Source organism: Schistocerca cancellata, chromosome 7 (genome assembly GCF_023864275.1).
Source record: "Schistocerca cancellata isolate TAMUIC-IGC-003103 chromosome 7, iqSchCanc2.1, whole genome shotgun sequence".
NCBI classification, from domain to species: domain Eukaryota; kingdom Metazoa; phylum Arthropoda; class Insecta; order Orthoptera; family Acrididae; genus Schistocerca; species Schistocerca cancellata.
In genome coordinates, this window is record NC_064632.1 from 510,632,813 (window position 1) to 510,659,882 (window position 27,070).

The following is a 27,070-nucleotide window of genomic DNA, read 5'->3' on the forward strand; positions in this document are numbered from 1 at the left end:
TCTGCATGGTCACATTCAAAATCCCAATGAGTATTTCAATAATCTTATATGGACTCCATTACCGAAAAATGTTTTTGTTGGGATGAAGACACTAAGTGGTGGGGGGGGGGAGGGGGATCAGTGATGCTGTTATTGGCTTTAATGATGGGGAATTAACCCTAGAGCAAACTGCATCTGAGAACTTGAACGGATGGACAAGATTCGCATTGATAAAGCATAGTATGCAGCAGGACAGTTGGCCACTAAGAAGTCCAGAAAGAAGAAAAGAAGAAAATATTTGGAAAAAGATCAAGGGGATGATATACAGTACGGTGCAGAGTGCTTCTGGGGGTTTACAATACAGAATATTACACTACTGTTCATTAAAATTGCTACTGCATGAAGATGACGTGCTACAGACGTGAAATTTAACCGACAGGAAGAAGATACTGTGATAAGCAAACAATTAGCTTTTCAGAGCATTCACACAAGGTTGGCGCCGGTGGCGACACCTACAACGTGCTGACATGAGGAAAGTTTCCAACCGATTTCTCATACACAAACAGCAGTTGACCGGCGTTGCCTGGTGAAATGTTGTTGTGATGCCTCGTGTAAGGAGGAGAAATGTGTATCATCACGTTTCCGTTCAGGAGGGTAATACGGAACGCCGTGCTGGATCCCAATAGCCTCGTATCACTAGCAGTTGAGATGACAGGCATCTTATCCACATCGCTGTAAAGGATCGTGCAGCCACGTCTCGGTTCCTGAGTCAACAGATGGGGTCGTTTGCAAGACAACAACCATCAGCACGAACAGTTCGACGACGTTAGCAGCAGCATGGACTATTAGCTCAGAGATCATGGCTGCGGTTAGCCTTGACGCTGCATCACAGACAGGACCGCCTGCGATGGTGTACTCAACGACGAACCTGGGTTCACGAATGGTAAAACGTCATTTTTTCGGATGAATCCAGGTTCTGTTTCCAGAATCATGATGGTCACATCCGTGTTTGGCGACATCGCGGTGAACGCACATTGGAAGCGTGTATTCGTCATCGCCATACTGGCGTATCACTCGGCGTGATGGTATGGGGTGCGATTGGTCACACGTCTCGGTCACCTCTTGTTCGCATTGACGGCACTTTGAACAGTGGACGTTACATTTCAGATGTGTTACGATCCGTGGCTCTACCCTTTATTCGATCCCTGCGAAACCCTACATTTCAGCAGGATAATGCACGACCGCATGTTGCAGGTCCTGTACGGGCCTTTCTGGATACGGAAAATGTCTGACTTCTGCCCTGGCCAGCACATTCTCCAGATCTGTCACCAACTGAAAACGTCTGGTCAATGGTGGCCGAGCAACTGGCTCGTCACAATACGCCAGTCACTACTGTTGATGAACTGTAGTATCGAGTTGAAGCGGCAGGGGCAGCTGTACCTCTACACGCCATCTAAGCTCTGTTTGACTCAATGCTCAGGCGAATCAAGGCAGTTATTGCGGCCAGAGGTGGTTGCTCTGGGTACTGATTTCTCGGGATCTATGCACCCAAACTGCGTGAAAATGTAATCACATGTCAGTTCTAATGTAATATATCTGTCCAATGAATACCCGTTTATCATCTGGATTTCTTCTTGGTGTAGCAATTTTAATGGACAGTAGTGTATATTAAGTTACAGTCTTTTGAAACTTTAGAAGCCGTTCCTGAAAATTTACATTTTCTGTTGCGTTTTTCCCTAAATCTCAGAAACCACTTCGAGTAGAGTATTAAAATTTTCAGGGAGTAATAACATACATATTCCGAGTCTACTGAACTGAAAGAAGAACGCAGCAAACCCACCAAAGAGACTGCCTACGCTACACATGTCCCGTCCTGTGCTAGAGTACTGCTGTGCGGTATGGAATCCGTACCAGATAGGATTGATGGAGGACATCGAGAAAGTTCAAAGGAGCACACCTCGTTTTATATTGTCACGAAATAGTGGAGAAGTGTCACGGATACGATACATGAACCGGGGTGGTGGTCATTAAAACGAAGACCTTTTTCCTTTTTTGGCGAGATCATTCCACGAAATGTCAACCTCCCACTTTGTCCTCTGTATGCGAAAATATTTTGTTGATACTCGCCTGTATAGAGAGAAATGCTCATCATAATAAAAATAAGAGAAATCAAATCTCGCGCGTAAGGTTTTGATTGTTCGTTTACCCCACGCACTCTTCCAGAGTTGAACGGTAGAGAAGTAGTGTGAAAGTGGCTCGATAGACCGTCTGGCAGGCATTTAAGTGCTGGCTGCAGAGCAGTCATGTAGATGTAGATTCTCTTCACATGTTCCCACCATCTGTTCCCATTTAGATCAGTTTTCTTGTGCTTTGAATCTGCTTGTAATTTATTTCTAATGTATTTATTCTTTAAGCGATCTTTCTGGTACACCATTTAACATTACAGATAAATCTCATTTTCGCAGTTTGGAGCCTGCTTACATCCTTTTGTGTGAGCACACAGATTTCAGATTCAGTTGTACAGTAGGTATGCCATTACTTTGTAAGACTTTATCTATATCTCTTTCGTACCTTTCTTTTGTAGAATATTACTTTAAACGTTACGTTAATATCATTATTATTATTATCGTTATTATTAACTTCATGGTCGACATTTCGTCCTATATCACCAGCTGAGATACTGAAAGTAGGTTAGCGGGTCCAGCAGCACGTTATTTATTGTAATTTTATATCGTCACTTTCTCTTGAATGCCATTCCTCTTGTTTTATTAGTGGATTTTATAATAATAATATTTAGAAACAAACTAATTAAGGTGATAAACGGCTTCTTGAAGATAATCTTCACATTCTTGAACTGATTTTTTTTTTAATTTGTGGTAAGATCTTATGGGACAAAAGTGCTACTAAGATCATCGGTCCCTCTTGAATTATTATTTGACCATCTGCGTATTCCAGAGTGCTAAAACATTTCTTTCTGGTGATCTTTATACAGTACGTGACATTTTGTTTCGAAGCCCTGACTTGATCATCTATGTAAATATTGACTAACGTTGGAGGCAGGCCACATACTTGTATCACTCTTTTCGTTCTTGTTGTTTAGACAAGTTGCCTCCATCTTCGATTACAGATTTTTCTCTTTCTAATCAGCTTTTACAGCATTAGTTAGATGCGTTTGGAAGCCCCCTTTTTCCATAATCTTCCGCAGTGGGTGTCGAATAATTTTGTCAAAAGCTTTTACGTAGTCTACGATCGCAATGTGCTCCTGTCAGTTGAATTCTTTCCTTTTCATCACCAGTTGTTTTATGCTAAAAATGCCATTAGTGTGAGATCGTTCTATTCTGAAACCTATTTGCCTTCTAATAAAATTGCCTTAGATATATATCAAACTTCACAAAGCAACTGAAGAGGTACTAGTAAGACTTACAAGTTACAAATAACTGGAAACTGATAGTTCTGACAGTCCACAAACGCCGAACAGGAAATGTTTTTTAACTTCACGAAACAGTTACAGAGGATACTAGTAAGACTTAGTAGAAACAGCAAGGAAGCCATTTTATGAGGAGATTTCAGTACTGATTCCATCTCGAGTAGCCTCTGATGGGGTGTACTTAGAGAGACACTGGTGTCCAACTTTGCTTTGATCCACACAGCAATAATCCCAACAAGAATAGCAAGCCATAGTGCCCCTGCGATATTTGATTTATTTCTAAATCCGTCTATGCTTCATGAAATTAAAGAACGATTTACAGCTCCATGATCGTAAAATGGCACTAGTCAAGTTTATCTAAGAGGAAAAAGGTAAAATTTCACAGAACCGGAATTGCTGGCTCGGTTGCACTATTCAGGAACAACTTACAGGGAGAAAAATGAGAAGTAGCTTATCAAGGACACAAATAAGATGAAAAATTTGATTATTTCCTAAAATATTCTTACGGCACGCTGAATCCTGTTTTTGTTTACAACAAATAAGACAAAATTACAGTAGACACCGAGAAACAGAATGGCTTTGGTTCGGCAGGAAGAGCTCTATTTAACCCAGATGACCTCTTGTAGTGAACTCACGGACATACTCTGCACGCAGTACTGCAAAATTCGTAACCGTTTCATCAAAAAGGTAGAAATTCTGTACCATGAACAAAAAATTGTAAATTCCGAAACAAGTCAGAAAAAATATGGAGCATTATTGAGCACAAATGAATGAACTCGTAAATGACAGGAGTGTTGAGACAGATGATATTACGAGGGTGAGTCAAATGAAAACATCAAATATTTTTTTAAATATTACTGTGCAGAAGTGGTACAAAGCCGTATCACTTTTCAACATAATCTCCCCCAAGCTCAATACAAGTCCTTCAGCGCTTACAAAGTGCATAAATTCCTTTAGAAAAAAATTATTTTGGTAGTCCGCGCAACCACTCATGCACCGTGTGACGTACCTCATCATCAGAACGGAACTTCTTTCCTCCCATTGCGTCTTTGAGTGGTCCAAACACATGGAAATCACTTGGGCCAAGGTCTGGTGAGTGGTGAGTATGGTGGATGAGGGAGACATTCAAAATCCAGGTATGTGATTGTTGCAACTGTTGTACGGGCTGTGTGGGGCCTTGCATTGCATATTGCAAAAGGACACCTGCTGACAGCAATCCACGTCGCTTTGATTTGATTGCAGTCCGCAGATGATTTTTTTTAGGAGATCTGTGTATGATGCACTGGTGATAGTAGTCCCTCCAGGCATGTAATGCTCCAAAATGACGCCTTTTTCGTCCCAAAAGAGAGTCAGCATAACCTTCCCTGCTGATGGTTCTGTTCGGTTTCTTTGGTTTTGGTGATGAGGAATGGCGCCATTCCTTGCTCACTCTCTTCGTTTCCGGTTGGTGGAAGTGAGGCCAGGTTTCGTCCCCAGTAACAATTCTTGCAACGAAGCCATCACCTTCTCGTTCAAAGCGCCGAAGAAGTTCTTCACAAGCATCAACACGTCGTTCTCTCATTTGAGGAGTCAGCTGCCATGGCACCCATCTTGCAGACACTTTGTGAAACTGGAGCACATCATGCATCTGTAAACATGCTGCAGTGTCATTCAGTGTGACTCGGCGGTTTCCCTTCACTATGGCTTCAACTGCTGCAGTGTTCTGTGCAGTCACAACTCGTTGTGTCTGACCTGGACGAGGAGCATCTTCCACTGAAGTCACACCATTTGCGAACTTCCTATTCCATCCGTAGACTTGCTGTTGTGACAAACATGCACCACCGAATTGAACCTTCATTCGTCGATGGATTTCAATAGGTTTCACACCTTCACTACGCAAAAACGAAATAACAGAACGCTGTTCTTCCCTGGTGCAAGTCACAAGTGGGGTGGCCATCTTTATACTTATACTGCGACGGTATATGTGCACCTGCACTATGCTGCCACCTATAGGCCTTTCTGCACGCTGTTTGTAGCACGCTTATCAACTTACAGGATAACGGTGCGATATTTTGATTTGTTATTACAAATTTAAGGTTTGCATTTGAACTACCCTCGTAAGTTCAAATCATTGGCCACTAAATTCAATGAATTCTTCTCAGTAGTAGCTGAAAACACAAGGATCAAAATCGTCCATCAAAAACTGAGCCTTCAGGTTTAAAATGGCTCTGAGCACTATGTGACTTAACTGCTGAGGTCATCAGTTGCCTAGAACTTATAACTAATTAAACCTAACTAACCTAAGGACATCACACACATCCATGCCAGAGGCATGATTCGAACCTGCGACCGTATCGGTCGCTCAGTTCCAGACTGAAGCGCCTAGAACCGCACGGCCACTCTGACCGGCCGTTCAGGTTTACTTTGGCAGATACTGTACACTCCACCTCCAAACATCAGGTTTGATAACACATCTGTTTGAGCGATCACAAAAACCACTGGGTCAGTAACGCCCACTAACTCTTCTGGCTACGGCTGTGTTTCAACCGAAGTACTAAAATGCGCTGACTCGGTAGCGACGACCTTGAGTTTCCTTTTTAACCAATCGATGAATGTGAGTGTATTTACTGAAAGACTGAGCTGTGCGGTAGTAACACGAGTATACAAAAATGGAGAGGAGAAAGTGGCCTCTCATCATAGACCGATCTCCCTCCTCCCCGTGGAAACTTTTGATAATGTAGCTTCAAACAGAATAATCTTGTAACAACTGCTCGGTTTGCCTTCTGTAAAACAGCGAAAGAAAGAATTTTCCGACAAACGGCACAGAGCAAGGTGAAATTTAGTAAAACTTACAAATCTAGAGGCCTATGTTAACAAAATCTGTTTTACAGTATTTGGGAATCTCAGTAACAACCGTCATAAAATTACACATCTTCTAGTATAAAAATTAACCGCATTTAGCATGAAAATTTAACCATAACCAAACAGTTCTTATTATACGCCAGTAGCAAACATTTTATAAACCAGTTGATGATTTTTTAAAAAAAAGCTACGTTGACTTGTTTCATTCCAGAATCTCGAATCTATCCCCAGTTGTCACTAATATTTGAGGGGTCCCATTGTGAGGTATACGGCATCATATGAAGACCACCTTGCTTACCAATGTAGCCTCCTCACGCAGTTACTATTACAGTCTACAACAGGAAACTGAACATTTCTTGTTACTAAATCGGGTATAAGCAAATGAATTCCGAAAGCTAGCACGTATTCACAGTTGTATCACTGTCACGTGAGACAGGGAGTATTTGTCAGCTTGTAACTTTACTCGATCTCAAGAAACGATGTCCCACTTGGATGGTAGAGCAAATGTTCGTATTGTTTCCCTCGTAGGCAAGAACACTAGCCATTTCTGGCGTCGAGACGACTTCTTGCTCGATGGGCTACATGCTGTGCCTGCTGGGACTCTACCCAGAGTGGCAAGACCTGGCGCAGCGGGAGCTGGACGATCATTTCGGAACTGGCGGCGACTACTTACGACCTGTCACCACTGCGGACCTTTCCCAGCTTAAAGTCATCGACGCTATTATAAAGGTACTCGTCGATTCAGCTTCTCTAATTTTAGTAATTCTTTCTCTGAATAATGATTAGAAGTTTATTTCAGAGGTAGGTTTCTGGCAGCTGTGACGACTGCACTTTATTGTTGACTGGCGAACCCAGCAATGCTTCGAGATATTGCTAAACATGTGTGGGAATTCAATATAAACCACTGGCCATTAAAACTGCTACACCACGAAGATGACGTGCTACAGTCGCGAAATTTAACCACCAAGAAGAAGATGCTGTGATACGCAAATTATTAGCTTTTCAGAGCATTCACACAAGGTTGGCGCCGGTGGCGACACCTACAACGTGCTGACACGAGGAAAGTTTCCAACCGATTTTTCATACACAAACAGCAGTTGACCGGCGTTGCCTGGTGAAACGTTGTTGTGATGCCTCGTGTAAGGAGGAGAAATGCGTACCAACACGTTTCCGACTTTGATAAAGGTCGGATTGTAGCCTATGGCGATTGCGGTTTATAGTACCGCGACACTGCTGCTCGCGTTGGTCGATATCCAACGAGTGTTAGCAGAATGTGGAATCGGTGGGTTCAGGAGGGCAATACGGAACGCCGTGCTGGATCCCAACGGCCTCGTATCACTAGCAGTCGAGATGACAGACATCCACATGGCTATAACGGATCGTGCAGCCACGTCTCGATCGCTGAGTCAACAGATAGGGTCGTTGCAAGACATCAACCATCTGCACGAACAGTTCGACGACGTTTGCAGCAGCATGGACTATTACCTCGGAGACCGTGGCTGCGGTTACCCTTGACGCTGCATCACAGACAGGAGCGCCTACGATGGTTTATTCAACGACGAACCTGGGTTCACGAATGGCAAAACGTCATTTTTTTCAGACGAATCCAGGTTCTGTTTACAGCATGATGATGGTCGCATCCGTGTTTGGCGACATCGCGGTGAACGCACATTGGAAGCGTGTATTCGTCATCGCCATACTGTTGTATCACCTGGCGTGATGGTATGGGGTGCCATTGGTTACACGTCTCGGTCACCTCTTGTTCGCATTGACGGCACTTTGAACAGTGGACGTTACGTTTCAGATGTGCTACGACCTGTGACTTTACCCTTCATTTGATCCCTGCGAAACCCTACATTTCAGCAGGATAATGCACGACAGCATGTTCCATGTCCTGTACGGGCCTTTCTGGATACAGAAAACGTTCGACTGCTGCCCTGGCCAGCACATTCTCCTGATCTGTCACCAATTGAAAACGTCTGGTCAATAGTGGCCGAGAAACTGGCTCGTCACAATACACCAGTCACTATTGTTGATGAAATGTGGTATAGTGTTGAAGCTGTATGGGCAGCTGTACCTGTACACGCCATCCAAGCTCTGTTTGACTCAATGCCCAGGCGTATGAAGGCCGTTATTACGCCCAGAGGCCGTTGTTCTGGGTACTGATATCTCAGGATCTATGCACACAAATTGCGTGAAAATGTAATCACATGTCAGTACCAGTTAAATATATTTGTCCAATGAATACCCGTTTATCATCTGGATTTCTTCTTGGTGTAGCAATTTTAATGTCCCGTAGTGTATATGCAATTGACCTGAAAACTCTATGAGAAAAACCGGCCACTTGGATGCATTTGAAAAGCTTTCAGATGTCTTGACCATACCTTTTCTTATTTCCAAGAGACCCTTGCATATTTCAACATTCCGTCATTTTCAGAGAATGCAATATACAACACAAAACTGATCTGAAAAGATATGAAAAGATGTTACATTTCTCCATTGATTAGAGATACAGTATAATGAGTAGAATATGGCTTTCTAGCTTACCAATGTTATGTAAAGTACATAAAATTCTTTAACGGATGCATTGTATCTCGTCACCAAATAAAATTGCAATGTCAAGAAGGATGGATGTAACTATATGTGACAGATTGATTAAGCTGCAGACTAGAAGTAATCACTATGACACGTCCGTAGACAACGTATAACTTTGAGAAGTCTGTATAACGTGAAAACTTCCATTGCTGCTATCACAACATCTGAACTTCGAGGCAATGAATGAAAGAACACCCCATTCGTTTCTTTTTTCCTGTTTCAGCAATTTCAGTGACTGTGGATGATCACTGTGTCTCCAATAGGTAGCACTGTTGTTGTCTGCAATAATACCATTCGGGTGGGAGGGAGGGGGGGGCGGCGTTCTTTTAATATTGTAGATGTGAATTCAACGACTGGCTTCTGGTAAGAAAAATTGTGCAATGAAATTTGAAAACATGGTGTTGTTCGAACTAATTTTCCTCTGATCAAACGTTTTTTTTTTTTTTTTTTTTTTTTTTTTTTTTTTTTTTTTTTTTTTTTTGGAAGCTAGGAGAAGGAAAAGATCTTCATTGTCTCTGTACATGTAAGGAAGACGTAGACATTATCAGTGAAATGAGAGTGAAGTCCTTGTGAAATTTGTCCTGGACACTGAAAAAAACTAAATAACAGGCACATAGAGAGAGAGCACGATGGTACTATAGAATATTAGCCATAGAATTTCAAGCTTGTACGAAGAGACATTATTAACGAAGTCAAACACTAGCAAAATTCCATAAGAAAGGTTGTCATAATTCATCTTTTCTGAGAACATAAGAATTACTGGGAAGTAATACACGGGCTGTATTCTAAGGAGTTTCAAGAACGATCGAAATACAGCAAAGATAACACAAGATAATAGCAATGAGCCTTTAACCAAAATAATTTCATAATATACGGTGGAGACCAAAGTTGAAACAAATGAATCTTCGGTCACACTTTTATAGTCTCATTAACCAGGTTTCAACACTTCTAAGAGTGCCTTCAAATGGTTCAAATGGCTCTGAGCACTATGGGACTTAACTTCTGAGGTCACCAGTCCCATAGAACTTAGAACAACTTAAACCTAACTAACCTAAGGACATCACACACATCTATGCCCGAGGCAGGATTCGAACCTGCGACAGTAGCGGTCGCGTGGTTACAGATTGTAGCGCCTAGAACCGCTGGACTACCCCGGCCGACAGAGTGCCTTCATCAGAATTTAAATGTTTAAAGTGGTCTTTAATATAATTACAAATTAATGAGAAAATAAATTTGTAATTATGTTATAGGCCACTTCAAAAATTTAAATTCTGATGAGGTCACTCTTAGAAGTGTTGAAACCTGGTTAATAAGACTAAAAATTGTGGCCGAGGGCTCATTTGTTTCAACACTAATTTATAAACGTCCACTGAATCAAGTAGCCGTGTTTGAATCTTTGTGGTGGAGCCTGTAAATATCTTCTTCTCTTCGCCATGTAAATTTATGTAGGATTTCCAAATAAGGCAGTAAGGGATATTATCGAACTGGGGTCAACACCCTGTACAAACTTACTAAATGAGACCAATATTACTTTATTTGGGTTCATTAGACAAATATAAGACGTATAGAATAAAATGATCTAACGCTTCCTGCCGCGTCAAGTGGTTAAAATGCCACGAGCTTTCTTTCGAACAAGTTCGCCTCGACCATTGTCAAGTGGAATGACTGCTGCCACTTTTTTCTGTTATTTCAGTTCCCCACAAAGGGGCGGACTGGCTGCGGATGAAACTGCTTTCCAGCCGAAGGCTACACAAATTTCAAAGATATTTAAAAATAAACACGAGAGAAAATACGTGATTTTTACGGATCACACTGGTGTAAGATATTTACCAATTTACGTAAAAACGGATACGATAACTGAAATTAAAAAAAAAATGCGCGTTGGTGGACAATATTGACGATCTTTTAAAACATTATTGATGACTTTATATTACAGTTAAAATACAGTCAATTTTCATAATGTGAATGATGCTATGGTGTAATGGTGAGGCATGAAATGATCAAGGTTTGTGACGGAGATGAAATGAGATTGTGACTATGGATCACAGGTAGCGACTAAAAGTCACTAAGGTGGAGGAAGCAGGAGGAATAAAAGTGGAAGGGTCGTGAGATGTCGAGCTATGTGATTAGGATTCGAAAGAGGTGAATATCCCGTTCAAAGCTGGCGAGTTGGTGGTTGAAATTCCGGCAGGAGAGAACAGACAAGGCATGAAGATGGTTCAAATGGCTCGGAGCACTATGGGACTCAACTTCTGAGGTCATTAGTCCCCTAGAACTTAGAACTCGTTAAACCTAACTAACATAAGGACATCACACACATCCATGCCCGAGGCAAGATTCGAACCTGCGGCCGTAGCGGTCTCGCGGTTCCAGACTGCAGCGCCTAGAACCGCACGGCCACTTCGGCCGGCACATGAAGATGCATGGAAGGTGCGATGTGGATGTAGTGGCACAGCGGGATACTTGAAATGGTGATTAATGATTGGGATACTGGGTGCCCTCCCTGGGTTTTGCGATCAATATTCAGCAGATGACAGGCAGCGGTGCCCATGTATATTTCGCTGTGTAGTGCAGTAATGGCTGTTGACTACAGAGAAAGCACGTTGATATTTATAGGTGATTACAGACGAAGAGAAATCATATGGAATGCCGCTTCTAAAGATTACTTGGCTATAAAATTGAGATGTGATGGCCTGAGCGTCAAGTATTAGACAAAAAGCCTTCGATCATGTCACTGTAAAGACTAAGATACGTCTCGAAGTAAGAAAACAAAGGAGAAGTAGTTCGAAAATTTATTAAAAGTGCTTATGAAATCTGGACGAATATTCGTGTTATGGCGATTTAATAGCACAATATCATAAATCAGGTATAACATCAATTCTCCGACATCGCTGCGGCCAGAAAAAGACCCTGCAAGAACGGTACTAACGACGACAGAAGAGAATCGTTCAACGTGACAGAAGAGACGTAACTTACGACAATGTGGCAATGAGATAAGAAGCATTATCTGTGTTGACTGCATCTTCAAACGTCTATCTCTCCAATATGTGTTCACCCTTCTTCAAAACACTCAGTTATATGTGGGTCGAAAGTATAAAATTTTCCACGACTTATACAACCGGAGAGAATAAATGGAAAGCAAAAAGATTAAATGTAGAATAAATGGTTTTAAAATTCTTACGTAGAGAAAATGTTGCTACCTGTGATCAACAGACTTCTCCAAATTTCGTCTACAGTAACGTCAATATGTGATCCACGTGTATCACTTTATACTAAATGCAAAATATTTTGACGACTCTAAATACATATGACTTTCAACTCATATTTATTGGGAGAGAGAATATCACAGCATTCAAAATTAATAACACTACCGTTTTCCTCTATAATACACACACACACACACACACACACACACACACACACACTAGTAGCGCAGTGGCTTAGACACACACACACACACACACACACACACACACACACACACACACTATTAGAGCATTGGCCCAGCAGTGATGAATAATTCGTATACTGTTGGATACATGCTGTATTGTGACTGGCTGAGAACAGCAGGTCATGGATAGCACGTTGATGAAGTCATTCACCTACATATTTCATATGCACTTTACATTAATTTGTTGACTTCTTCTTCTCTCGTTTCCTACACCGAGACTAATTTTATTCTTTACAATGATATGATCGAAGCCTTTTTATCTAATATTTGACGCTCAGGGCACAAGGTCATAAATTTATAATCAAATAATCTCCAGAAGCGGCGTGCCGTATGACTTCTCGATGTCTGAAATCATCTACAAATTTCAACGTGCTTTCTTTGTAGTCAACAGATATTATTGCATTTGATCGCTTAAAGCATAATCTAAACACACTATGCAAGAAAATACACATGGGCCCTGCAGCCTGTCATCTGCTAAACAGAGCAAGAGATTTCCACCAAACATGGGAAGCAATATACTTGGGATCCATTCAGTTCTCTGATGATCCTTGTAGTCATTTTTCCTGAAGATCTTGCGTAGGTACTCCAGATCGCGTGGCAGGTTATCAGCATCTAATACCATACTTCAACGACGTACCACCATTTGTATTACAAACTGCTTCTGTGCTACGTGATGACGGTGATAGCATGTATGTACAAGTATTTTTCAATGGAATAATGCCCCTGATATTGTTGTTGTTGTTGTTGTTGTGATCTTCAGTCCTGAGACTGGTTTGATGCAGCTCTCCATGCTACTCTATCCTGTGCAAGCTTCTTCATCTCCCAGTACCTACTGCAACCTACATCCTTCCGAATCTGCTTAGTGTACTCATCTCTTGGTCTCCCCCTACGATTTTTACCCTCCACGCTGCCCTCCAATACTAAATTGGTGATCCCTTGATGCCTCAGAACATGTCCTACCAACCGATTCCTTCTTCTGGTCAAGTTGTGCCACAAACTTCTCTTCTCCCCAGTCCTATTCAATACTTCCTCATTAGTTATGTGATCAACCCATCTAATCTTCAGCATTCTTCTGTAGCACCACATTTCGAAAGCTTCTATTCTCTTCTTGTCCAAACTATTTACCGTCCATGTTTCACTTCCATACATGGCTACACTCCATACAAATACTTTCAGAAATGACTTCCTGACACTTAAATCTATACTCGATGTTAACAAATTTCTCTTCTTCAGAAACGCTCTCCTTGCCATTGCCAGTCTACATTTTATATCCTCTCTACTTCGACCATCATCAGTTATTTTGCTCCCCAAATAGCAAAACTTCTTTACTACTTTAAGTGTCTCATTTCCTAATCTAATTCCCTCAGCATCACCCGACTTAATTCCACTACATTCCATTATCCTCGTTTTGCTTTTGTTGATGTTCATCTTATATCCTCCCTTCGAGATACCATCCATTCCGTTCAACTGCTCTTCCAAGTCCTTTGCTGTCTCTGACAGAATTACAATGTCATCGGCAAACCTCAAAGTTTTTATTTCTTCTCAATGGATTTTAATACCTACTCCGAAATTTTCTTTTGTTTCCTTTACTGCTTGCTCAATATACAGATTGAATAACATCGGGGAGAGGCTACAACCCTGTCTTACTCCCTTCCCAACAACTGCTTCCCTTTCATGTCCCTCGACTCTTATAACTGCCATCTGGTTTCTGTACAAATTATAAATAGCCTTCCGCTCCTTGTATTTTACCTCTGCCACCTTTAGAATTTGAAAGAGAGTATTCCAGTCAACATTGTCAAAAGCATTCTCTAAGTCTACAAATGCTAGAAACGTAGGTTTGCCTTTCCTTAATCTTTCTTCTAAGATAAGTCGTAAGGTCAGTATTGCCTCACGTGTTCCAGTATTTCTACGGAATCCAAACTGATCTTCCCCGCGGTTGGCTTCTACTAGTTTTTCCATTCGTCTGTAAAGAATTCGTGTTAGTATTTTGCAGCTGTGGCTTATTAAACTGATTGTTCGGTAATTTTGACATCTGTCAACACCTGCTTTCTTTGGGATTGGAATTATTATATTCTTCTTGAAGTCTGAGGGTATTTCACCTGTCTCATACATCTTTCTCACCAGATGGTAGAGTTTTGTCAGTTCCAATGGAATGTTGTCTACTCCGGGGGCCTTGTTTCGACTCAGGTCTTTCAGTGCGCTGTCAAACTCTTCACGCAGTATCGTATCTCCCATTTCATCTTCATCTACATCCTCTTCCATTTCCATAATATTGTCCTCAAGTACATCGCCCTTGTATAGACCCTCTATATACTCCTTCCAACTTTCTGCTTTCCCTTCTTTGCTTAGAACTGGGTTTCCATCTGAGCTCTTGATGTTCATACAAGTGGTTCTCCTATCTCCAAAGGTCTCTTTAATTTTTCTGTAGGCAGTATCTATCTTACCCCTGGTGAGATAAGCCTCTACATCCTTACATTTGTCCTCTAGCCATCCCTGCTTAGCCATTTTGCACTTCCTGTCGATCTCATTTTTGAGACGTTTGTATTCCTTTTTGCCTGCTTCATTTACTGATTTTTATATTTTCTCCTTTCATCAATTAAATTCAACATTTCTTCTGTTACCCAAGGATTTCTACTAGCCCTCGTCTTTTTACCTACTTCATCCTCTGCTGCCTTCACTACTTCATCCCTCAAAGCTACCCATTCCTCTTCTACTGTATTTCTTTCCCCCATTCCTGTCAATTGTTCCCTTATGCTCTCCCTGAAACTCTGTACAACCTCTGGTTCTTCCAGTTTATCCAGGTCCCATCTCCTTAAATTCCCACCTTTTTGCAGTTTCTTCAGTTTTAATCTACAGGTCATAACCAATAGATTGTGGTCAGAGTCCACATCTGCCCCTGGAAATGTCTTACAATTTAAAACCTGGTTCCTAAATCTCTGTCTTACCATTATATAATCTATCTGATACCTTTTAGTATCTCCAGGGTTCTTCCATGTGTACAACCTTCTATCATGATTCTTAAACCAAGTGTTAGCTATGATTAAGTTGTACTCTGTGCAAAATTCTACCAGGCGGCTTCCTCTTTCATTTCTTAGCCCCAATCCATATTCACCTACTACGTTTCCATCTCTCCCTTTTCCTACACTCGAATTCCAGTCACCCATGACTATTAAATTTTCGTCTCCCTTCACAATCTGAATAATTTCTTTTATTTCATCATACATTTCTTCAATTTCTTCGTCATCTGCAGAGCTAGTTGGCATATAAACTTGTACTACTGTAGTAGGTGTGGGCTTCGTATCTATCTTGGCCACAATAATGCGTTCACTATGCTGTTTGTAGTAGCTTACCCGCATTCCTATTTTCCTATTCATTATTAAACCTACTTCTGCATTCCCCCTGTTTGACTTTGTGTTTATAACCCTGTAGTCACCTGACAAGAAGTCCCTGACATTAACAAACAAAAATTCGGATACATTAGAATGTCAGTGGTGTCTCTTGCAGAATTCAAGTGCACGTCATTTGCATGTTCCCACATCGACACTCGTACCATACCTGTGATAGCACACACTAAAGAACAACTGCATATACTAGTTGTGTGACTTCTGAACAGTAAAGACAACTGACCATGACAGATTGTATTCAAAATGACCATTGGCAGCAGCAGTACTCGCTTCCAGTCGGGTGTGGAACGACTGCTGCACACTTGCTAGCGTTTTAGCGGAGATGTCCAGGCTGCAGTAATACGTATCGTCAGCTATAGCTGGTATGTCCGCGTAGACAGCTTCATTCAGCTCTTCCCACAGAGAAAAGTTTATTGTTGTTGTTGTGGTCTTTGCAGCTCTCCATGCTACTCTATCCTGCGCAAGCTTCTTCATCTCCCAGTACCTACTGCAACCTACATCCTTCTGAATCTGTTTAGTGTATTCATCTCTTGGTCTCCCCCTACGATTTTTACCCTCCACGCTTCCCTCGAATACTAAATTGGTGATCCCTTGATGCCTCAGAACATGTCCTATCAACCGGTGCCTTCTTCTAGACAAGTTTTGCCACAAACTCCTCTTCTCCCCAATTCTGTTCAATACCTCCTAATTAGTTATGTGATCTACCCATCTAATCTTCAGCATTCTCCTGTAGCACCACATTTCGGAAGCTTCTATTCTCTTCTTGTCTAAACTATTTATCATCCACGTTTCACTTCCATACGTGGCTACACTCCATACAAATACTTTCAGAAACGACTTCCTGACACTTAAATCTATACTCGATGTTAACAAATTTCTCTTCTTCAGAAACACTTTCCTTGCCATAGCCAGTCTACATTTTATATCCTCTCTACCTCGACCGTCATCACCTATTTTGCTTCCCTTCACTATTTTAAGTGTCTCATTTCCTAATCTAATTCCCTCAGCATCACCCGACGTAATTCGACTACATTCCATTATCCTCGTTTTGCTTTTGTTGATGTTCATCTTATACCCTCCTTTCAAGACACTGTCCATTCCGTTCAACTGCTCTTCCAAGTAGTTTGCTGTCTCTGACAGAATTACAATGTCATCGGCGAACCTCAACGTTTTTATTTCTTCTCCATGGATTTTAATACCTACTCCGAATTTTTCTTTTGTTTCCTTTACTGCTTGCTCAATATACAGATTGAATAACATCGGGGAGAGGCTACAACCCCGTCTCACTCCCTTCCCAACCACTGCTTCCCTTTCATGTCCCTCGACTCTTATAACTGCCATCTGGTTTCTGTACAAATTGTAAATGCCTTTCGCTCCCTGTATTTTGCACCTGGCACTTTCAGAATTTGAAAGAGAGTATTCCAGTCAACATTGTCAAAAGCTTTCTCTAAGTCTACAAATGCTAGAAACGTAGGTATGCCTTTCCTTAACCTTTCTTCTAAGACAAGTCGTAGGGTCAGTATTGCCTCACGTGTTCCAACATTTCTATGGAATCCAAACTGATCTTCCCCGAGGTTGGCTTCTACCAGTTTTTCCATTCGTCTGTAAAGAATTCGCGTTAGTATTTTTCAGCTGTGACTTATTAAACTGATAGTTCGGTAATTTTCACATCTGTCAACGCCTGCTTTCTTTGGGATTGGAATTATTATATTCTTCTAGAAGTCTGAGGGAATTACGCCTGTCTTATACATTTTGCTCACCAGATGGTAGAGTTCTGTCAGGACTGGCTCTCCCAAGGCTGTCAGTAGTTTTAATGGAATGTTGTCTACTCCCGGGGCCTTGTTTCGACTTATGTCTTTCAGTGCTCTATCAAACTCTTCACGCAGTATCATATCTCCCATTTCATCTTCATCTACCTCCTCTTCCATTTCCATACGATTGTCCTCAAGAACATCGCCCCTGTATAGACCCTCTATATACTCCTTCCACCTAGTTTACAGGAGTCAAATTTGGGGAACAGGCCACACGTGGTACAGGTCCTCTGGGTCCAACCCAAAAAGCTGGAAACAATTCGTGAAGATGTGCTGTAGTACTTCGTGTGCTGTGTTACTGGACACCTATCATGTTGGTACTACGGGCTCCTACTAGTCTCCAGAGGAGCGTCTTCTAGAATCCATGGAAAACGATCTGTTAAAAGGTTGCAATACTTGGGTGCATTCAGTGTTCCTTCTATGAAAAACGGGTCTATGAGCTGAAGGTCCACTATTCCACACTATAGGTTTATACCCCATGGACACAGATGTCCCGCCTTAAGAAGCCAATGGGGGTTGTCAACAGACCAATAGCGCATGTTTCGGTGGTTTACCTGCCCATGATCAGTAAATGTGGTTTCATCACTAAACAACACACATGATACATCAGTAGTATCCTGTTTTAATACCCACGTACAGAGAAGTTAACACGAGTCTGACAATCGTTTGCACGCAGCTCTTAATGGAGAGAGATGTGACAGGGATGGAATCTATGTCGATGGAGAATGTGTAGGACACTCTAATTTATCCTAGTTGTAGTATGTTAATGTCAACAGGCGTTGTTCCACTTAAAGAAGTGTATGTTTGACAAAAACTACACTTCCTAAGTATCATTACAATCCGTTTGTTTTCTAACAATAAGGGCCACTGACTACCAATATACTCTATGAAAACGGCTTCATAGTAACTCTTTGCATTTCCGCAATAATTGCGGTGGAAGTTTTAGGTGATTGACCATATGTACGTACATATAGATCGCAACTGAAGAGTACCTTACGTGAAGCGAAGCTTTTGATATACACTCCTGGAAATTGAAATAAGAACACCGTGAATTCATTGTCCCAGGAAGGGGAAAATTTATTGACACATTCCTGGGGTCAGATACAGCACGTGATCACACTGACAGAACCACAGGCACATAGACACAGGCAACAGAGCATGCAAAATGTCGGCACTAGTACAGTGTATATCCACCTTTCGCAGCAATGCAGGCTGCTATTCTCCCATGGAGATGATCGTAGAGATGCTGGATGTAGTCCTGTGGAACGGCTTGCCATGCCATTTCCACCTGGCGCCTCAATTGGACCAGTGTTCGTGCTGGACGTGCAGACCGCGTGAGACGACGCATCATCCAGTCCCAAACATGCTCAATGGGGGACAGATCCGGAGATCTTGCTGGCCAGGGTAGTTGACTTACACCTTCTAGAGCACGTTGGGTGGCACGGGATACATTCGGACGTGCATTGTCCTGTTGGAACAGCAAGTTCCCTTGCCGGTCTAGGAATGGTAGAACGATGGGTTCGATGACGGTTTGGATGTACCGTGCACTATTCAGTGTCCCCTCGACGATCACCAGTGGTGTACGGCCAGTGTAGGAGATCGCTCCCCACACCATGATGCCGGGTGTTGGCCCTGTGTGCCTCGGTCGTATGCAGTCCTGATTGCGGCGCTCACCTGCACGGCGCCAAACACGCATACGACCATCATTGGCACCAAGGCAGAAGCGACTCTCATCGCTGAAGACGACACGTCTCCATTCGTCCCTCCATTCACGCCTGTCGCGACACCACTGGAGGCGGGCTGCACGATGTTGGGGCGTGAGCGGAAGACGGCCTAACGGTGTGCGGGACCGTAGCCCAGCTTCATGGAGACGGTTGCGAATGGTCCTCGCCGATACCCCAGGAGCAACAGTGTCCCTAATTTGCTGGGAAGTGGCGGTGCGGTCCCCTACGGCACTGCGTAGGATCCTACGGTCTTGGCGTGCATCCGTGCGTCGCTGCGGTCCGGTCCCAGGTCGACGGGCACGTGCACCTTCCGCCGACCACTGGCGACAACATCGATGTACTGTGGAGACCTCACGCCCCACGTGTTGAGCAATTCGGCGGTACGTCCACCCGGCCTCCCGCATGCCCACTATACGCCCTCGCTCAAAGTCCGTCAACTGCACATACGGTTCACGTCCACGCTGTCGCGGCATGCTACCAGTGTTAAAGACTGCAATGGAGCTCCGTATGCCACGGCAAACTGGCTGACACTGACGGCGGCGGTGCACAAATGCTGCGCAGCTAGCGCCATTCGACGGCCAACACCGCGGTTCCTGGTGTGTCCGCTGTGCCGTGCGTGTGATCATTGCTTGTACAGCCCTCTCGCAGTGTCCGGAGCAAGTATGGTGGGTCTGACACACCGGTGTCAATGTGTTCTTTTTTCCATTTCCAGGAGTATAGTTTTTGATTATTGCCTTGATGGTTGCATAGTTTTCACGTTACTATATAATCAGAAATTTAGCAGATACTTTTGCAAATTAATACTCACACGTGTAAATATACAGGGTGATTTTTTTCCACCGTGTACGAACTTTAGGGACTGATTGATGAGAGGATACGCAACAAAAAAGGTGTAATGAACTTACGTCCGCAAATGCACGGTTTGCATGCTAGAGACCATTTAGTCAATCATACTTCATTACAAAGACTGCACTCTAATAAGCGCTGTACCATGCAGCCACAGTTACAGTATGCATGGTTTCCTCCTAGAGGGTGATACTGTTCCTCTGACGTGAGGCCCTAACGCCCTCTCCTAACATAGTAATTGGTAATGTTGGGTGCGATTCACTTCTCTTACTGACATTCCTTGTAGTGGTTGTAATACAGCGTTGTACACAATGGTTCCGTATTCAAACCAAAAGCTTGCTGCCATGGTGTTTACATACGGAAAGGCAAATGGAAACAGGTGGCGGGCAGCAAAATTGAATGAGGAGACCTATCCCCACCGAAAACAACCACAGCATTCAATATTTGCATCAGTGTTTCGCCCTTTGTCTGAGATAGGCTCGTTTCAGGAAGCAGGGCCGGCCGGTGTGGCCGTGCGGTTCTAAGCGCTTCAGTTTGGAACCGCGTGACCGCTACGGTCGCAGGTTCGAATCCTGCCTCGGGCATGGATGTGTGTGATGTCCTTAGGTTAGTTAGGTTTAAGTAGTTCTAAGTTCTAGGGGACTGATGACCTGAGTAGTTGAGTCCTATAGTGCTCAGAGCCATTTGAACCATTTTTTTTAATCAGGAAGCAGGAAACCATGAAGGACGTACCCAAAATGTTCGGACACCAGACACAGTGGTAAATGTGATTAACATTGTGGAAGGCGACCGCCATGTCAGTACCAGGCAGTTGGCTCCCCAGTACTGGGTAAGCCAGACGACCATGTAGAACATTCTCCACGACGAGAATAAGATTTTCACTCTGCAGCGGAGTGTGCGCTGATATGAAACTTCCTGGCACATTAAAACTGTGTGCCGGACCGAGACTCGAACTTTTTTTCTGTATCCATATATATTTATTTAAATATATTAACAACGATACATTTAAGAAAAAGTATTTCACTCTATTAACCTATTATATTCCTAGTGTTGGTGAACATTACTGTCATTTTATAGCTTTTAGTTTGTATATTCTTTTCGTTTTCGTTTGTATATTTTTTCTTTTTCGTTTTTCTGTTAGTGTTGTTCCTTGAACCCTTTCACATGGCCATTTGTCGTATTTTTTCGAGTAAAACATTTCAGGACAGGCATAATAATTTATATGTAGCATCGACACATTGATTTTGAGTTCAAATTTCTGTATGTTATTCAGTTGTGATGCCACAGGCACATTGTGCATTCTGGTTTGATCTCTTCCTCTAGTTTGCACTGTTAGGTGGGACAGTATGAGGGAAACATCGGCAGGCCGAAGTGGCCGAGCAGTTCTACGCGCTTCACTCTGGAACCGCGTGACCGCTATGGTCGCAGGTTCGAATCCTGCCTCGGACATGGACGTGTGTGATGTCCTTAGGATAGTTAGGTTTAAGTAGTTCTAAGTTCTAGGGGACTGATGACCACAGATGTTAAGTCCCATAGTGCTCAGAGCCATTTGAACCATTTCAACCAGGGATTCATCAGCATGATAGATGGAGCAGAAGTGGAAGAAAACTTTTTTATACATACTACAGATTATACATAAGATTGAAGAAGAAAGAATAATTATCTCATTTTATGTAAGAGAGGCAGAGAGGAAAGTGTGAGTATGGGGCACATAGCAAAGGAAATCATTCAAAAAAAATTATGAGTAGTTGGCACTTGACACTAAGTAATGCTTGTATCCTTGACAATATAGTACAAATAACGAAGAAAAATCACTGTTAGTACTACTGGGCATACTTTTGACACTGATTTGGCTGCGAGCATGACAGTTGTTTGGTGAGAAGCACTTTGTATCACTGATTTCACTAAGAAGAAACGCTTTATACTACTATACTTCACTATTTGAGGCGAGAGGAGAAAGCGCTTTATCTTTTCTGTTGCACTTCGGGACCTTTGCTTTTTGCGGGCAAGTGCTCTACCATCGGAGCTACCCAAGCACGATTTACGCCCCGTGCTCACACCTTCACTTCTGTCAGTACCTCGTCTCCTACGTTCCAAACTTACAGAAGCTCTCCTGCGAATCTTGCAGAACTAGGACTCTTGAAAGAAAGGATATTGCGGAGACATGTCTTAGCCACAGCGTGAGGATTTTTCCAGAATGAGATTTTCATTCTGCAGCGGAGTGTGCGCTGACATGAAACTTCCTTCTCCTGCTTGCAGGAGACCTTCTGTAAAGTTTGGAAAGTAGGGGACGAGGTACTGGCAGAAGTGAAGCTGTGAGGTCGGGGCGTGAGTTGTGCTTGGGTAGCTCAGATGGTACAACACTTGCCCGCGAAAGGCAAAGGTCCCGAGTTCGAGTCTCGGTCCGGCACACAGTTTTAATCTGCCAGGAAGTTTTATTCTCCATGACAGTTGTTACTATCGTCGTCATTTGCAGCGTTCACAGGGCTTATTAGCGACAGACTTTCCACATCGGGAGCAATTTTGTAACTGTTTTTTTTTTTTTCCACAAGGAAACCACGGCTCTGGTTCAAATGGCTCTGAGCACTATGGGACTTAACATCTATGGTCATCAGTCCGCTAGAACTTAGAACTACTTAAACCTAACTAACCTAAGGACAGCACACAACACCCAGCCATCACGAGGCAGAGAAAATCCCTGACCCCGCTGGGAATCGAACCCGGGAACCCGGGCGTGGGAAGCGAGAACGCTACCGCACGATCACGAGATGCGGGCCACGGCTCTGGAATTTGTGTCCACCATACTATTCACAGATGAGGCCACTTTTATGCAGAGTGGTATCTTCAACTTTCATATACTCATCTGTGGGATAGATATGCAGAACACCCATGGTACGGTGACAGCGAATGATCAGCATCGGTGCAGACAGAATATGTGGGCTGGGATAACTGACAACCGTGTTTCGGGGCCAGCCTTCCTTCCATGTCGCCTGAGAGGCTGGAACTATCGGCGTTTCTTGCAGGTGACTTTCCCTCTCTTACTGGAAGAACTGCCATTGATGATTCGAAGCGTTATGTGGCTCCTACATGCTGGAGCTTCAGCTCACTTCACCGTTAACGTCGTGACACATCTCAGTCGTGTCTTCCCTGGTTGATGGAACGAACGAGAGTATCCAGTAGCATGGCCTACACATTCACTGGATCTCAACCTGGGCGATTAGTGGTTATCGGGCGCCGGCCGGAGTGGCCGTGCGGTTCTAGGCGCTTCAGATTGGAACCACGTGACCGCTACGAGCGCAGGTTTGAATCCTGCCTTGGGCATGGATGTGTGTGATGTCCTTAGGTTAGTTAGGTTTAAGTAGTTCCAAGTTCTGGGGGACTCATGACCTCAGATGTTAAGTCCCATAGTGCACAGAGCCATTTGAACCATTTTTTGGTTATTGGGCCACCGCAAAAGCTTCATGTATGCAGATCTCATTCCAGATGTAGAGACACTGGAGCAACGTATTCATGCTGCTTTTGACCCTGTTCGGATGCAGCCTGCCCGATGTGGACGTATGAGGCAGAACGTGTTAGGGCGCCAACACGCATGCTTTGAGGAGCATGGAAACCATTTGCAGCAAATACTGTAACTGTGGCTGCAGCTCGTGTTAGACCTCAGTCCCTGTTACAATGGATGCTTGGATAAATGGTCTCTAGCAGGGTAATCATCCATTTCCAGACACAAGTTGATTAGACCTTTCTTGTGGCGTATCCTCTCATCGATCAGTTCCTAGAGTTTGTACAGGGTGGAAAAATTATCTAGGAGTACGCATTAGGAGTGATTTAAAATGGAATGATCATATAAAGTTGATCGTCGGTAAAGCAAATGCCAGACTGAGATTCATTGGAAGAATCCTAAGGAAGTGTAATCCGAAAACAGAGGAAGTAGGTTACAGCCAGCCGGAGTGGCCGTGCGGTTCTAGGCGCTTCAGTCTGGAACCGCGTTACCGCTACGGTCGCAGGTTCGAATCCTCCCTCGGGCATGGATGTGTGTGATGTCCTTAGGTTAGTTAGGTTTAAGTAGTTCTAAGTTCTGGGGGACTGATGACCACAGATGTTAAGTCCCATAGTGCTCAGAGCCATTTGAACCATTATTGAAGTAGGTTACAGTACGCTTGTTCGCCCACTGCTTGAATACTGCTCACCAGTGTGGGATCCGTACCAGATAGGGTTGACAGAGGAGATAGAGAAGATCCGACGGTCGCAGCGCGCTTCGTTACAGGATCATTTAGTAATCGCGAAAGCGTTACGGAGATGACAGATAAACTCCAGTGGAAGACTCTGCAGGAGAGATGCTCAGTAGTTCGGTACGGGCTTTTGTTGAAGTTTCGAGAACATACTTTGATCGAGGAGTCAATCAGTATATTGCTCCCTCCTACGTACATCTCGCGAAGAGACCATGAGGATAAAATCAGAGAGATTAGAGCACACACAGAGTCATACCGACAATCCTTCTTTCCACTAACAATACGAGACTGGAATAGAAGGGAGAACCGATAGAGGTACTCGAGGTACCCTCCGCCACACACCGTCAGGTGGCTTGCGGGGTATGGATGTTGATGTAGATGTAGATGAAGACTTTTAGCAGTGGACTCCCTGGAGAGGTACCATGTGGTGACCATAGACACGTTACTTCTCCGAAAGGTGAGACACGTTACTCTCTCCGAGAGAAGTTGTCATGGAGCCTATAGTATTCAATCGCGACGCAATTTCTATGTTGCACGTTGCATTGCAATATAAGGGTGCGGTGTTAACAGTAAACGTCTTGTGGTGCGTCGGAAACAGGCTAAAGGACTTCAAGGAGTGGTTCCATGTGGTGTCCGCCGACACGTTAGTCTCTCCAAGAGAAGTCGTCATGGACCCTATAGTATTCAATCGCGACGCAATTTCTGTGCTGCATTGTCGATGTGACGGTGCGAGCATTGCAGTAAACATGTTGTGGTCCATCTTAAACATGTTAATGCACTCCCAGGACATGTTCCATGCAGTGACCGTAGCCACGTTAGCCCCTTGGAGAGAAGTCGGCATGGAGCGTGTAGTATTTACTCGCGAACCAAATTCTGTTTTGTCGGTGGAGTGTTGTCGGTGGTCACAACCCTAATGAATCACTTCCCCCTCGGATCTGCGCCTGCGATATATGTGGCTGTCTTGTTGACAGGAGAGTGGGAGGCTGATGACCACGGTGCCCTTCATGCCGTACCTGGTGACTGAGGACACACCGCTGGCTGGTGGCCGGCACGTCGTGCCCCAGGGCAGCACGTTGATGATCTCCTACTACCTGGTGCACCGCCACCCGGACCTCTTCCCGGAGCCGGACAAGTTCGACCCCGGCCGGTTCCTGGAGGGCGGCAGCGCCACGTCCAGGAAAGCCTACAGCTACATCCCCTTCGGCGTCGGCTCGCGCAAGTGCGTGGGCGCCCGATATGCCGTTCTGCAGATGAAGGTCCTCCTGGTGACGGTTCTACGGCGCTTCCGCATACTGCCCGGAACGACCAGGCAGCAGCTGGAAGAGAGTGTGCTTTCAATAATAGCACATCCAGTCACTGGTTTCAGAGTCACTTGCGTCCCACGAGACAACATGCCTTCCAATTCGGTGTGAAGTTATCCAACGATGTAATTACGTAAACATCTGTCACTGCCGTAGTAAAAAAGTTTGTCTCTCTCAGTTAAATGATCAGATAGCTATGTAATTTATGTGTTAGAGGAATATGGTACCGATGTGTAAAGTTGTATAAGCAAATACCATATTAGCTAGGGCTCCTTGTGCTTGCCAAACACATGATACACAAAGTAAGCGTGTACCCCCACCCCTCCCTGAGGATCAATGTAATTATACCCTCAGGTGTTGGAATGAGTCACGGAAAACCTTTGTATCATTGTACTTCAAATATCTTTAAAAATAAATGATTTAAGTACAAAATTAATCACTCAAATACGTGTCCTGTAGCGCTAAATGCGCGTCTTGCTGTAAGATAATCTCTGTGGAAGTGTCGTAGTTATCGTCCTCCGAAAGCTAAGTTCTGCAGAAGCCAATGTACTTACCTCATGATAAACAAAAGTGAAATGCTTTGCGTATAGATATCTTAGTTATTACGCTTATTGCCGTGATGAAGAAAGTACTGTGCTGTAACGTATTGTTGTGCTACTGAAAACGCAGCCTCATTGTAGCTATACCACAAAAGTTACTACTAAAACATGATTTACTTTCCAAAATAATACAGAAAAACTGTGCAAGTATAAAACAGATACAGCACAAAAGCAACAATGTAAATTGTGTCGCACATTAGTAGCGTCGTGATATAATCGTATAGATGTCAAATAAACTAACCACTGTGTCATCTGGTATCTCTCAGAAAGTACATTAAATCCAGAATGTATTCTCAAGTAAACCAAAATGTTGCATTAAAATCTCATTAGCAGTATATGTTCTAAGTATGTAAGCCGTATATTCGTTACGTAATCGTGCAACTAACAAGGAAGAATGTATAAATAACAACACTGTGTCGTCTGTTCGCAATAACAATGCATTCGCAATTACTTGTCTAAGTTACCTGTGTTCTTGACTGGATAGTTAGTTAGCTTTAAAACATAGTTGCATGTTAACAGTTTGTAAGTGTGACAAAGAGTACTAGTAACGTGAAGTAAAAAATTTTATGGCAAAGACTAAATTAAAATACAGATTATCTCTCAATAAACGGTTTTACATGTGAAATGTGGTGTAAACCTTTACTCTTCCTAGTACACAGTGTTTCAACTTCGACGCAATTATTGTGTGGTATACGTCGGATTCTGTAAGGTCCATTGTAAACTAGAAAAAATTTGTGACTCAAGTGTTTCTTCTTATGCGACAGTGAATGAGCTTTAATGAAAACTTTCTGACCAATATATAATTTCTTTGCATTTGCTTTACCGTGTAGTTTTCTCCTTTTGTCTGCTGCAGATTTTATATT

General features: G+C 43.2%; 1 protein-coding gene across 1 annotated transcript in view; it reads left to right on the plus strand.

Moving 5' to 3' along the window:
- LOC126092873 (cytochrome P450 4C1-like) overlaps positions 1-25,870 on the plus strand; it is a 155,682-nt gene extending 129,812 nt beyond the window's left edge. The window contains exons 5-6 of the mRNA XM_049908603.1: positions 6,776-6,976; positions 25,279-25,870. Coding sequence (XP_049764560.1) covers positions 6,776-6,976; positions 25,279-25,719 — 642 coding nt within the window. The 3' untranslated portion in view covers positions 25,720-25,870. The remainder of the gene's footprint in view (positions 1-6,775; positions 6,977-25,278) is intronic.
- Positions 25,871-27,070: the final 1,200 nt, after the last annotated feature.